Here is a 13,242-nt window from a genome sequence, read left to right as displayed (position 1 = left end):
CCGAGTCTTTGGAGTTTTCCGCCAGAAATCTCTCCCCTGCCCCACTCACCCACAGGGCTTCGGGCAGGTTTCCCTTTTCGGGGGAAATCAAAGCGAAGCACTGATGCGCTAACGAGGGGCAGGAGAAGTGAGGCTCCTGGGCTTCCCGCAGAGGCGGAGGCACGGGAGGCGCAGGGCCGGGAAAGCCGTGGCGGGAGGCGCGGAGAAGTTTGTTTGTGTGGGCAGCTCAATCCCGGCTCGGCCCGGGCCCGTGCCGGGGCTGTTCCTCATCTCCGGCTTTCCCCTCACGCAGCCCGGGGGCGCCGAGAGCGCGGGGCGAGGCGGGGCCGTGCGCAGAGCCCGCCCCGAGCTCGCTGCCATTGGCCGCCGGTGCCGTCAGTCGCGGTTGCGGCGCGCTGATTGGTGGGAGCGGGGCGCGGCGCGGCCCCGGCGGCGGGCTGAGGGCGGCCGTGGCCGCGCAGCGCCGCCATTGGCCGAGCGGCTGTGCGGGCCCGGCAGCGGCGGCAGCGGCCGGAGCGCGGTGAGGCGGCGGCGGCGGAGCTCGGAGGCGGCCCCGGCGCAGGTGGGAGCCGCGCTGGGCTCTGCGGGGGCTCGGGGCTGGCTGCGGGCGGAGGGGGCGGCAGGGGGCTCCGGCGGCTCGCCGGTGCCGTGTCCGGCCCGTGCCGGCCCCGGGCTGAGGGCGCTGCGGGAGCGGCTGCCCGCGGTCTCCTTCCCGCCGGGGCCGGGCAGGAGCCGCTGCCGGAGCAGCGCTGGCTCGGCCCGGCTGCTGTGGGTAGGACAGAGGGGCTGCCCCGCGGCCGGGAGCGGGCGGGGAAATTCCCGTCGCCGGAGGTTCGTGTGCCCGGGGGAGAGCGAGGAGTCCTGTCAAAGTGACTTTATTGCCGAGCAGGGGCAGAGGCCGTGGGGCATTTGCCGTGCGCTCTCTGCCGTGGCTGTAGTCCGCAGCCTCCTTTTTATCCTCATTTTCCCGGCCGATCTCCCTCTGCCTTTGCCCACCGGCTGAGATCCTTGGAAGGTTCCGACTTCCCGATGCGCCTGGAGCCTGTCCTCGTTAATGTGCACCCTCCTTTTGTAGAACAGCCGATATTCATGGCTCTGTTAAGTCTTTGTTCTTCTCCTCGAAGTTCAGGAATGTAGCGGGACTTTGAGCAGCTCTCTGGGTCAATTTGTAACATTTATTGGAACTGATGGTTTCTCCCCTTATCTACAAGTGCCCGGCAGGGCAGATTGACTCCTTGACTCTGTTTTGTCCTTCCCGGGTCCTCTTTGGTTTTGGGATTATTCTCGGTGCCCTCATTCCCTGTCTTTTTGTCGCCGTTTGTGGATCAGGAGGCCTGGCTGCCACCTGCATGCCCTGGCTCAGCTGCTGGATGAGCTGCACTGCCAAGGTGTGGAGCATGGTAAAAAGATGAGAGTTGCTGCAGCACAGAAGAGGAGAAGCAGCATTCCTTTAACCCCTGGTGTGCTGGGGAGCCAGGAAAGCGTGTCCCATTCCCATCCTTTCCATGTTTGGACCAATACATAAACTGCTCTCCTATTTCCTTTCTTATCTTTTTTAGCAGTTTTCTCGTCATCTCTTTGCCAACATCAGTTTGAGCCATTTAGTTTTCCACAAACTCCTGCTTTTTCTGCTAAGAGATAATCTGATCCCATTCTCTGGTGAAATGTTGTGTTCCTCGTTTCAGTGGCTTGGTCGGCAGGAAGGTCAGGAGCTGGAGTTGTCTGGTTGGTTCTTATTCTGAGGACAGCTTGTAATCAAATTATGCCATTCAAATGAAAAATGGGTTCTCTGTCTCCTGATATGAATTTGTGAGAAACGCCAATCACTTGGTTTTTAAAATGTTAGAAGTTTAATACTAGTAAAATGGTTATAAAAGTAGGAATACAATTAGACTAATAAAAATTTAGAGTTAGGACAATTGCAAGACATTAAAAAGCAAAGACTTACAGATGGACAGATGCTCTCTTGGGCACTTAAGCCACAACAAGCACACCTTGTGAATAAAGGAATCGCCCCTAAAAAAATACACTGTTGCATATTCTTATATCCTTCATGGTTATGCATACATTTTATTTAAAACAAGTAACTCTGTCTGTTGTATGTCAGCTGTTTTTTTTAATCCCCACGGCATCCTCCAGTCTGAGCATGGCCTGAAGAAATTAGCTTCTTCTAGTAAGAAATCCATAAATTGCTCTTCTCTGGAGAATTTAGGTGTTCCTGGAGCGAATTTAGGTGTTCTCCCCCTGCCGCCACACACACACATGCATGTTTTCTCTTTTAACTGCTAAAGCTTAATTTTATCTACAAAGCTACGTTTACCGTACTATTAAGATGTTCATACAGCACAAGTTATCATTATAACATAATACATATAGTAACTATCTGCACAGAGCCATATAACATGCATTTTTCACAAAATCATTTTGGTTCCCAGGGGCTGGTCCATGGTGTTGTAGGATTTGTTCTGGTGGCCGTTCATCTTTTCCCCATGTTTGGGCGCTCCCTCAAGCTGGGGCTGCATCAATTGACCTTTTTTTTTCTTACTCCTTCATCATATACTTGAATTCCAACTGATTTCCCTGAACTTGTTCTAGCAAAACTCTCAGTGCTGTGATACACCCTGTACAGCACAGACAGGGACAGCAGATGTTGGAGTGGGCAGAGGGATGATCCCCCCCTTATTTTAGTGAAGTTTTCACAACATTCTCCATTTGCTGTTTCCCTTTGCAGCTTCAGCCATTTCTGTTGCAGAGTCAGAGATCCTCAGCATGGGCTCTGCCTTCAGCTGTGCAGATTCCATCCATGCAAGCAGGCAGAGCTTGGGGTGAGGGGCAGAGGGAATCAGCCAATTCCTGCCCTATGCAAGAAGAGCCAGGTACATTGTCCCCAGTTTGCCCCAGCAGTGTTAATTTGCATTTCTGAAGCTCCTCCTGGGTGCCTGGAATGCAGCTTCTCTTCCACAGCAGCCTTCAGCAGCCTCAGTTGTGCCCCCCCCCCCACAATCTGCTGCTTTTTTTTTTTCCTTCAAATCATCTATTTATTGTTTATGAGTTAAAGGGTCACCTTTAAATCTCATCTAGTTTTGAAAATTTTTAAAAACTCTAATCACTTGGTTTTTAAAATTTTAAAAGTTTAATAATAATAAAATGGTTTTAAAAATAATAATACAATTAGAGTTAGGACAATTACAAGACAAAAAGAGCAAAGAATTACGGATGTCCAGATGCTCTTGGACCCTAAGTCAAGAAAAGCTTGACTTGTGAACAAAGGAATCACCCTTAAACCAAGACAGTTGTTGCATATTCATACATCCTTCATGGTTATGCATACATCCTATTCTAAACAAGAAACTCTGTTGCATGTCAACTGTTCCCTTTAATCCCCTGGCGTCTTCAAGTCTGAGCAAGGCCTGAAGAAATTAGCTTCTCCTGATAAGAAGACATAAATTCCTCTCCTTTGGAAGATTTAGGTGTTCTTCGAAGGGAGCATCTCATTCCTAAAAAGAAAACTCCCCCCACATACATAATCTCTATTTTAACATAATGTTGTAACCTAAAACTACACTTAACACAATACGTAAGGGAATTAATACAGCATAACTTTCTAACATGACACATATAATATTCATTGTAACATTTGCGAAAAGCCAAATACTTTATAAAGAATATTTCCTGTCCTCTTGCATTCTTTGGACTCTGTTGGTAATCAAATAAAACATGGGATTAAACAAAGAAGAAATATCAAAAGACATGTAACACATAAAAGGAAGAATCCTAATTTCTTCCACCATCCCATTCTCAATACATTACCCCACTTGCTAGTTTTTAACGTTATTTTCCCATTTTTGGACTGATACCTGGGTCATAATTTTTTTCTGATATCCTTTGTTTTTTCCAGGATGACATCCTCATTGCCATCTATTTTCAACAGTCTGTACAGCCCATTCTTTAGCCAATAAATAGCGTAAAGCCAACCTATTTTAATGCACTGCAGGTGATGTTTGGCTTTGCAGACTCCATATTAATTCCAATGCCTGAGCAGCTTTGTTTATTATCTTCTCTATAACTGCTTGGAGTCATTTAATATGACTGAGGATATAATTTGGGGTTAACACAGAGCTAGACTGCTGTGCTTGTTTTACCTTTTTTTTTACTAACTGTCTCTTTACCGAATCTTGGACTATATTTCTAAGATCAAATGTAAAACAAATCCATCTCTCTCCTTTTGGGCATTCCATGCCCCAAGTATTACTACTTTTTCCTAAATTCTTTGTAATGTGATAATTTTCCCCCTTTTTCCTGAAGGTACTTAATTTGGATGGGTTATAACAGTGGCTGTTGACATGGGTGTGTGTAACAAAAAGGAACTTTGGTTTCTTTCCATGTGATACTTTCTGTAGCATTTGTGACACGATCTTGCTGCTATCTCAGAAGGGAAAAGACAACAAATGAGAGACAGAAACAGGAATGACAGAGGTCTGGCATGGCTTATACCCCCACCTCCCCTGCCTGTGGGGCTGCTGCCCACAGCAGGTACGTGTGATCTTCTCGCTGCTGAGTACAGTGCTCAATCCAGGCTTGCCCTCTGTTTCCCTTGTCACTCCTTTTTTACTCATTTCCAGGCAAATTGTTTTTGACACCTTTTAACTGTGGTTTTCCACCATTCCTCAAGTATCTCTCAGTCCACAGGCACTGATAATTCCCATCTACAAAACCAATTTATTACTTCAGTTTTTGAGGTCTTTCTGTATAGGGGATTGATTCAGTACTCAATACTTCTTGCCACGAGAACATAGATTTTGTGAGCTACAATGCCAATTATTCTCATAATTTAAACATTCACTTATAACCCAGCTGCCATGTCCAATATGGGGATGAATCAAATAAAGTATACAGCATAGTATTAATGGTAATTTCCCTTCTTGCCTGTACAAGTCACAGGCTAAGGCCAGACTATAAGAACTCTTTGACTCAAACACTCCCGATCCTCCTGTTTGAAGTGGCAGTGTTCCTCTGCCAAGGAGGTGTCGGAGGCGTCTCAGGGCTTATTCAGGCAGGGCTTAGAACCAGTGATGCAAGCTTTGCCTTATTTCTCAGTTAGGTGTTATTCTTTGTACCTGCCTTGGATCATTTGGGTCTTCCCAAACCATTACCACCCAGTCCTGGTTGAAAGTCAATTTGGTATCACCCGGTTTAGATGTGATAGTCCATTCCTCACGTTTCTTCACAAATTCTTTTATTTTGCTGGCATGAATTCACCCTCTTTTCCATGGTTGGGATTGCTGCTTTAGTAGTACCTGGAAAGGACTTCTTAATAACACAGTGTTAAAAGAAAAGAAAAACAATACTGCATTAACTTTCACCATTAGTTTTCTTCAAAACTTTCTGGGTTTAACTAAAAACTTTTTCTGTAGCTGCTTCTTCTTCTTGTATCCAGCTGTGCTAATTGCTGCAGAGGCCAATTCTTCTTCTTGTGAGCTATAATTAGTTAAATAAAAAAAGACTAGCCCAAATTTAACACAAGATGTATCACATCTCTTGGTTTTTTCTTTTTAGGCAACATCCAACTGTTTTAGTCTTACAGACCCATTCTTCAGAACAAAAGCCTCCTTTCCTTAATAACAAAAATCAGAAGGAAAAAAAAGAAGTCTTGTTTAAAAAAATAAAGCACATTGTGAGAGTCAGCTATCTCTGCTTTGATCTTATCTCTATTGGTGGTCCAGCTCTCCCTCTTTTTCACAGCTTTGCCTTTGTCTGTACTTCCTCACTCCCCTCCCCTTGTTGTCACTCTGTCTAGCAGGAATGGGGGAGAACTTACAAATAGCGACGGTATGGGGACTTTGGGGTGTATTTCGCTCTCCATCTTTCTCTTTCTCTCTCTTTCCCTTTCTCTCTCTTTCTCTTTTTCTCTCTTCTCTTCTCCCTTTCTCTCTCTTTCACTCTCTTTTTCTCTCTTCACATTTCAACATCCACATTCCAATATCAGTCCACTTTCTAACATTAGTCCTACATCCTGGAGAGGTGAGTCTGCCAATCACCTCTCCCTCCTTTTCCTACTTCCTTACAAATTTAATTACTTCTGTTATGTGTGTTCTGCAGGCCTGTAATTCACGGCACCCTCCACCAAGGGCTACCAGCTACCCACAGCTGACAGTGCTAAAACTAAAGACTTATTTTGCTGTCACAATTTTCCATTCACAAGCTTGAAAGGGTTGTAGGAACAAGGTAAACAAAAACTTACTTCTGAAGTGATCTTGCCTGCAATAAAAAATTTAAGGCAATGCTTGTTAGTGCAATATAATTTGCAAAGAAGCCAAGGTTTGATTTGGGAAGGGCATCTGAGGACACAGAGCATGAGTTTTACAAATCTATAATTTGAAGAGGGAATAGACAAAATGTGGATACAGTGGGGGAGACAGCAAGTAAGGAATTTATCTCTGCAATACTCTCTTTTTGACTGCCAGGAGACACTCTCCGAAGAGGTTCTTACAGTACAAACAATAACTGGATGGGAAGAGGCACTCTTGAATTTAAGCTTTGGTGTCAAAATAGGAAACTGCCCCTGAGCACTGCAGTGCTGGAGCACCTTGCCTGCAAACTCACCAGAGGCAAGCCACTGCTGCCACGCTGCAGGGCTGCCTGCAGCACAGAGGGAACCATGGCCAAGCCCTCCCTGCAGGCCTGGGTAATCCACACAAGGAATCACAATTGCTTCATAGCTCTCTAACTCATTCAAGAAATAGGAAACTGTAGTAAACAGAGATCTCCCTCACCATCTTTTTCATATGTGTGTGTCACACACCCACTGTGATGCTGGAAGTAACAAATTGTTTACATTAGAAGATACTGAAACTTTTTCTTCATTTAGCTTTGTAGGTTCCCTTTTCTATATGTAGCCACCTCCCATTGTGGGAAAAAAGGAACCCTATTTTTTTACAAGTGTTTTGTATGCACAATTTTATTTGCTGTTCTAGATACACTGCAAGTAGTTAGCACTTCCAGAAAAACTAGCAAACAAACAAAACAAAAAAACTAAGAAAGCAAAACACATTTGGGTACATGAAAAAGGACTGGTTGGAAGGAAAATTGTTTCTCATTGACCTACCAAGCAGTTGGTGTTACCTTTAGTTTAACTTTACACACTGAGAACAGTTGATTGAACAGCCTGCATTGACTCAAATTAATAGCAGGTTTTGCTATGTCACAGCTGTAAACTAGTTTTTCAATCCTAGAGTACAGTAAGTTATGTATTTCAAGATAAAAATCACAATGCAAATTGGAAGAAATTTAGTACTGCATGAGGTGTGCACACAATTAATTTACCTCTAGAAGTCAGTTTATGACTTTCCTCTACTAGGATTGCAGTAGCTGCTATAGCTTGAATACACACTGGCCAGCCTTGATTTACTGGATCCCACATCTTTGATAAATAAGCCACGGGTCTCTTTACTCCTCCCCACTCTTGAAACAAAACCCTATGAGCTACCCCCTTTTTTTCATTTACATACAAATGAAAGGGTTTTGCTAGTGAAGGTAAGCTTAAAGTTGATATTGGGGCTAGTTTTAACTTCTTTTTTCTTAATTTTTCATTATCCTTTTTGATCCATTTTATATCATCTCCCTCTGTCATTTTTTTTTATTCAAAAATTTTACTGCCTGTGTATATCCTTCAATCCACAATCTATAATTATCCCAATAATCTGAGTATCTTTCTGATTTCCCCCTTTGAAGAGGGAGGGGGAAGGGATAGAATCCCTGTGTTTCAGTCAGGGTTGAGCTTCCAACTACCCTTACTAAGCAAGTGTCCAAGATATTTTACCTCTGATTCTACAAATTGCAGCTTCCCTTTTGATACCCTTAATCCTTTTTCCCCAAGAAAATTCAAAAGCTTTATAGTAGCCTTTCTAACTTCAGCTTCAACTTCCCCAGAAAGTAAAAGATTATCCACATATTGGATAATTTGTATTCCAGGGGGAGTGGGGAAAGTTTGTAGTATTGTTTCTAAAGCTTGTCCAAATAAGTTTGGGGATTCTGTAAGCCCCTGTGGTAGTTTTGTCCATCTTAATTGCTGTTTTCTCCAGTTAGTGGGTCCTTCCATTCAAAATCAAAGATACCTTGCTCTCCTGGGCTAATGGGCAAGCCCAAAAGGCATCTTTAAGGTCCACTACACTAAACCACTGATGCTGGGGAGGAACTTTACTTAAAAGAGTATAAGGATTTGGTACCACTGGATAGCGGGTCTGAGTTCCTTTGTTAACCTCCCTTACGTCTTGTACCAGTCTATAGCTCCCGTCAGGCTTCTTTACTGGGAGTATTGGGGTATTATGGGGAGACATACAAGGTTCTAATGTCCATCCTTTATTAGTCCTTCTATTACTGGCTTTAAACATTCCTGTCCTTCTAAAGATACAGGATACTGCCATACATGTATGGGACAATTTTTTTTTCCTCAGTTGTAATCTTTATGGGGTCAATATTTAATCTTCCCCTATTTCCCTCCCCAGCCCAAACTTCGTTGTTAATTCTTCTTCCATCCTCCTGGCCTAGTTTTAAAAGTCTAGCTGTCATCTTCCCATCTTCTGGAACAACCCCTATTCCTAATTTCACCTGTAAATCTTGTCCCAATAAATTGCTACCTGCCCCTGGGAACAAGAAAACATCCCTCATCCAAAATTTAGTTTCTCCCTCTATTACCACATTTTTAATAACGGGTACTGTGAAACTCTCTCCTTTTGCTCCTGTTACTATTACGGTATCTTTGCTTACACTATAACCTTTTGGAATATTTAACAGAAAGGTTCTTTTTGCCCCTGTGTCTACGACAAATTCCAATTCTTCTTCTTGGGGACCCACTCTTAAAATTATCTCAGCATTCCCCACCTGGACCCCACCTGTGCCCCCCCTCGGCCCCATGGCCCCGCGAGGGGAATTTGGGGAGGTGGGAGTGGGGCAGCGCCAAGGCCGGGCCCCCCCGCGCTGTCCTGGCGGGAGCGGCTGCAGTGGGGACCGAGTGCGGGCGGGAGCGGCCGAGAGCCCAGCGCTGCCCCAGCCCGACCTGCCCCAGCTCCATCCCTGCCCCTGCGCTGGGATGCTGTGGGTCTGGGGGGAAGAGGGAGCCGGCAGTGGGTGCTGGGCCTGGGGGCAGGAGGAGAAGGGAAGGAGAAGCAGGCTTGAGGAACAGAATGGTCAAACGATGGATGTGAGAGGAGAGTGTGGGATTGTGCAGGAGAAGGAAAAATAGCAGGAGGAAGAGGAGTGTGAGGAAGAGGAGAGACACAGGAGGAGGAGGAGGAGGAGCAGAAAGAGGAAGCAGCAGAAGGTTCCACCCCTCCCTGTGTCTGCAGCCTCCCCCCAGCCCCAGGAGCGCTGCTCCCCCCACATGCAGCAGGTGACTGTGGAGGGGGATCCACGATTTTCACAGGGTGAATCTTCTTGTTTCTGAGCTTGCTTGGGCTAAATGTTGGTGCTTTGGTTTTATGTGGCAGCTGAATCTTTATGTTTTGGAGGTGGATTTGCTGAGCTGTTATGTTTGGGGAGGTTTTGTACTGTGTCTTGAAGTTTGCAGGATTTTTGAGCTAAATCTTGGTGTTTTGTAGGTTCTTATAGACACAAGATTCCCAGTGACTTCCTGAGATGAACTTGGGCAAGGAGGAACCTCCAGTACAAGGAGCTTTTCTCTTGTTTTTCTGTCAAATCAGGATTTGTCATTTCCAGGGCGTGGCTGGATGGAGGAGGAGGAAAAGCCCTGGAGATGCTGCAGGAGGAGGAGCTGCAAACCCAGCCCAGGGAGCTGCGGGGAGGAAAGAGCCACCCTGAGCCAGGAAGGCAGGCAGAGATCCAGCCGGAGCTTGGAGCTGGTGAAGAAGCCTCATGGCAGGGAGAAGCCCCACAAGTGCTTGGAATGTGGGAAGGGTTTCAGGTGGAGATCCAACCTGATCGAGCACCAGAGGATCCACACTGGGGAGAGGCCCTACGAGTGTGGAGAGTGTGGGAAGAGGTTTCAGAGAAGCTCCACTCTCCTCCTCCATGAGCGGAGTCACACAGAGGAGAGGCCCTACCGCTGCCCCGACTGTGGGAAGGGCTTCAAGCACAACTCCAACCTCACCATCCACCAGCGCATCCACACCGGGGAGAGGCCCTACGAGTGTGGGAAATGTGGGAAGGGCTTCAAAGACATGTCTGGCCTGATCCAGCACCAGGTGATCCACACTGGGGAACGGCCCTATGAGTGCTTGGAATGTGGGAAGAGCTTTGGGAGGAGCTCAGGCCTGCGAGCACACCAGTGCATCCACACTGGGGAGAGGCCCTATGAGTGTCCCCAGTGTGGGAAGAGGTTTCAGACCAGCTCCAATCTCCTCCTCCATGAGCGGATTCACACAGAGGAGAGGCCCTTCCACTGCCCCGACTGCGGGGAGGGCTTCAAGCAAAACTCCCACCTCACCAAGCACCGGCGCATCCACACCAGGGAGAGGCCCTATGAGTGTGGGAAGTGTGGGAAGAGCTTCTCACAGAGCTCAGCCTTGACCACACACCAACGGAGGCACCACTAAGGGAAGCCCTGTGAGTGCCCTGAGGGAGGGATGAGGGTTTGGGAAGAGCTTGGAGTGAGGGAAGAGAGTGAGGGAAGAGCTTGGTGTGCTGCTGCAGCTCCATCCCCCATGGGAGGATCCAGGCTGGATGATCCCCAGTGACCCCCGTGGGGCAGAGCCCTGGTGCCCCGGTATGGGGAATAAAACAGAGAGTAAAGCAATGGAGCTGATCAAGGGGCCCGATATCTGAGGCCTGACTGAGCAGAAACTGTGGGAGACACAGACACAGTTTAAGTCTCCCTAAGCAAGAAGTGACCAGGCAACATGGTGTGAGTCTTTGTGATAAGATAAATGTTCCCAGGTTACTGGATGTCACAAAGAATATGTAACCAATGGGAAATTGTTACCAAAAACAGAGCCCTCTATAAGCCCCATACAAGTCAATCCCTGTATAAACACCTGGTACACTCAATAAAATTGGCTTTGCTCTAAACTCGGATGTCCCCGTCTCTCCATGGTGGATAACCCTGTTGTGGGTGATCCCCGTTGGGTGGGGGAAGGTGCTGGAGGGATTTCTTTCCCTTCTCCTGGTGCTGCCGTGGTTTGGTTGGTAATAAATTCCCTCCCTGTGCCCAGGCCGGGTCTGTTGTCCCCGTGCCGGTGCTCGGGGCGGGATCTCTCCCGTTCCTTCTCTGCACTGCCGGGCCTCTCCTCAGCCAATGAGAGAATGCGGTGGAGAAGAGTCAGCCAATCAGCGAGAGCGGGGCTGATGACTCACCAGTTGCCGGGCAGACCCGCAGCAGGCAGTGTTCCCCACCTGGACCCGCCCTCCCTGCCCAGGGCCGGCCCCGCCGTGGGGTCCCCCCAGGTCCCTCCCAGTGCCCCCAGGAACTGGGCTGGGTTTAACTGGGAAGCTTTACTGGGAACACTGGGAGCAGGCGGGCAGGGGCAGAGTGACAGCAGGGCTGGGGGGACACGACCCCCCCAAAATCAGCATCATGATGGAGCGGGGGGTCCCGACCGGGCCCGAGGTCACAGGGAGCGGCTGCGGCCGCCAGTGTCTCAGGAGCTCTGTGGGCAGAGAAAAGGGGGTGACACCAGGCTGGGGGCCCCGGGGAGCACACACATTCCAGAGGAGGGGGGACACGACACACGGGACCCCCCAGACTCTCTTGCACAGGTAGAACCCGATCCCCAGTGCCAGGAAGACGAAGCCCAATTTGGGAGTCTCCAGTTCCTGTCAGCATCTTGCTGCGGCAGCATCCAGCAGCGTCTCTGGGTGGTCCGCAGGGGTCAGGATCTCCCAAAAACTCTCACAGACACTCAAGATAGTGGCTAAGAATGTACTGGTGTGTCTTTGAAATGCTTATTTGCTTACAAGGTGATAAGGAGGTTGAGATTAAAGTCCTGGGCGTGTGTGTATCTGGTCAGCTTGCTGAAGAGACTTAGAAGCTATCACAACGACCAGACTCAGACTACATTTGGAGAGTCACGTCTGCAAGGAGAAGAGGGGGGATAAAAGGAAGGTTGGGACAGAACATTTTTGCGCGCCGTTGGTGGAACAGGAGATTCCCCGGCCGCCCAGCGCTGAATTTTTGCCTGCCTCACTTGCTTGCCAATTTTAAATAAAATTGCTTTATTGAATTAAGACACTTCAAATTGCCGTGTCACAATTTATAACAATTTGGTGCCGTGACTCGGATGGAGAAGTAGATCAGTCGCTACGGGACGATCGGGAGGCGCCCCGCCCTTATGGCGGCCCGGCTGCCCCAGGCTTTCTGATCACTCTCCGCCGACGAACCTAAATTGAGTAACGGGCAAAAGAGAACCGGTTACCCCTGTAATCTTTGTGCACGAAGAACCAGCGAAGGCGTAGGACGCGTGAGTATAGGCCGGTTTCCCGCTCGGTTTGGGGTGGTTTTCCCGGAGTGCTGTGTGTGAGAGGTCTCGTGGAGACCAAGTGAGTGCGGACTCTGTATTAGTGCGTTTTCCATTCCCCGCGAGGGGCTGGGCCACGAACCAGGGGAGCACGTGTGTGAGAAATTGAGTGCACTCCGGAAGATGGGACAGAGGAAAAGCAAGCCCTCTGCTCCCATGGGAGAGGGGACCCATGCTAAGCTTCCCCAGATTCCCAGGGATAGCCCCTTGGGTTTGATGATAATTAATTGGGATGATTTCCCATCTAGAAAAGGGAAAGACAAAGTTAAAATGATACATTATTGTATGGAAGTGTGGGGGGGGAAACAAATTAGGGGAGACCATTTGTATTGGCCGGTATTCGGGTCCTTTGAGGATTGGATTTGTCAGGCTCTAAATATATATGTTAACTCAAAGGAAGCCTTTGATTCAGAAGAGAGCGAATATGCTTCCCTGTGGACAGTTGGGGAGACAAGGACAAAACTATTTGCCTTATCAGCCAGGGAAAAGAACAAGAAAAACAAGGAGGAAGATAATATGCCCCCCTACGTTCCTCCTCCATATATTCCTCCACTCCCACCCCCTGCTAGTCAAAATATATATCCCCAGCTGCCTGCGGAGCCGGTTGGCCCCGGGGTCCCCACGGCTCCTTCAGACTCTGATGATGAGGCAGAGAGTGGAGGAACAAGGGAAAACAATCGTAGAGTAACTAGAAGTCAGACTAGAAAAAAGGAACAGGAATTGGGGATGTTTCCCCTGAGAGAACAAAGCATTGGTATGATCCCGAATCCCCAAG

At 48.0% G+C, this 13,242-nt stretch overlaps 1 protein-coding gene across 1 annotated transcript; it reads left to right on the top strand.

Moving 5' to 3' along the window:
• Window positions 1–471: 471 nt before the first annotated feature.
• On the top strand, window positions 472–11,022 carry LOC146766464 (uncharacterized). Its single transcript, XM_085588393.1, has 2 exons — window positions 472–562; window positions 9,715–11,022. Exon 2 carries the CDS (start codon window positions 9,726–9,728, stop codon window positions 10,548–10,550), a length of 825 nt encoding a protein of 274 aa, XP_085444519.1. The 5' UTR covers window positions 472–562; window positions 9,715–9,725; the 3' UTR covers window positions 10,551–11,022.
• The last annotated feature ends 2,220 nt before the right edge of the window (window positions 11,023–13,242 follow it).

This window comes from Lonchura striata, chromosome 10, assembly GCF_050655825.1.
Source record: "Lonchura striata isolate lonStrDom1 chromosome 10, ASM5065582v1, whole genome shotgun sequence".
NCBI classification, from domain to species: domain Eukaryota; kingdom Metazoa; phylum Chordata; class Aves; order Passeriformes; family Estrildidae; genus Lonchura; species Lonchura striata.
Note: the sequence above shows the minus strand (reverse complement) of the source record. Positions and strands in the feature narration are given on the sequence as shown.

Bases quoted from the DNA above. Each gene is read 5' to 3' on its own strand.
- LOC146766464 (XM_085588393.1), top strand. From the start codon at position 9,726: ATGGAGGAGGAGGAAAAGCCCTGGAGATGCTGCAGGAGGAGGAGCTGC.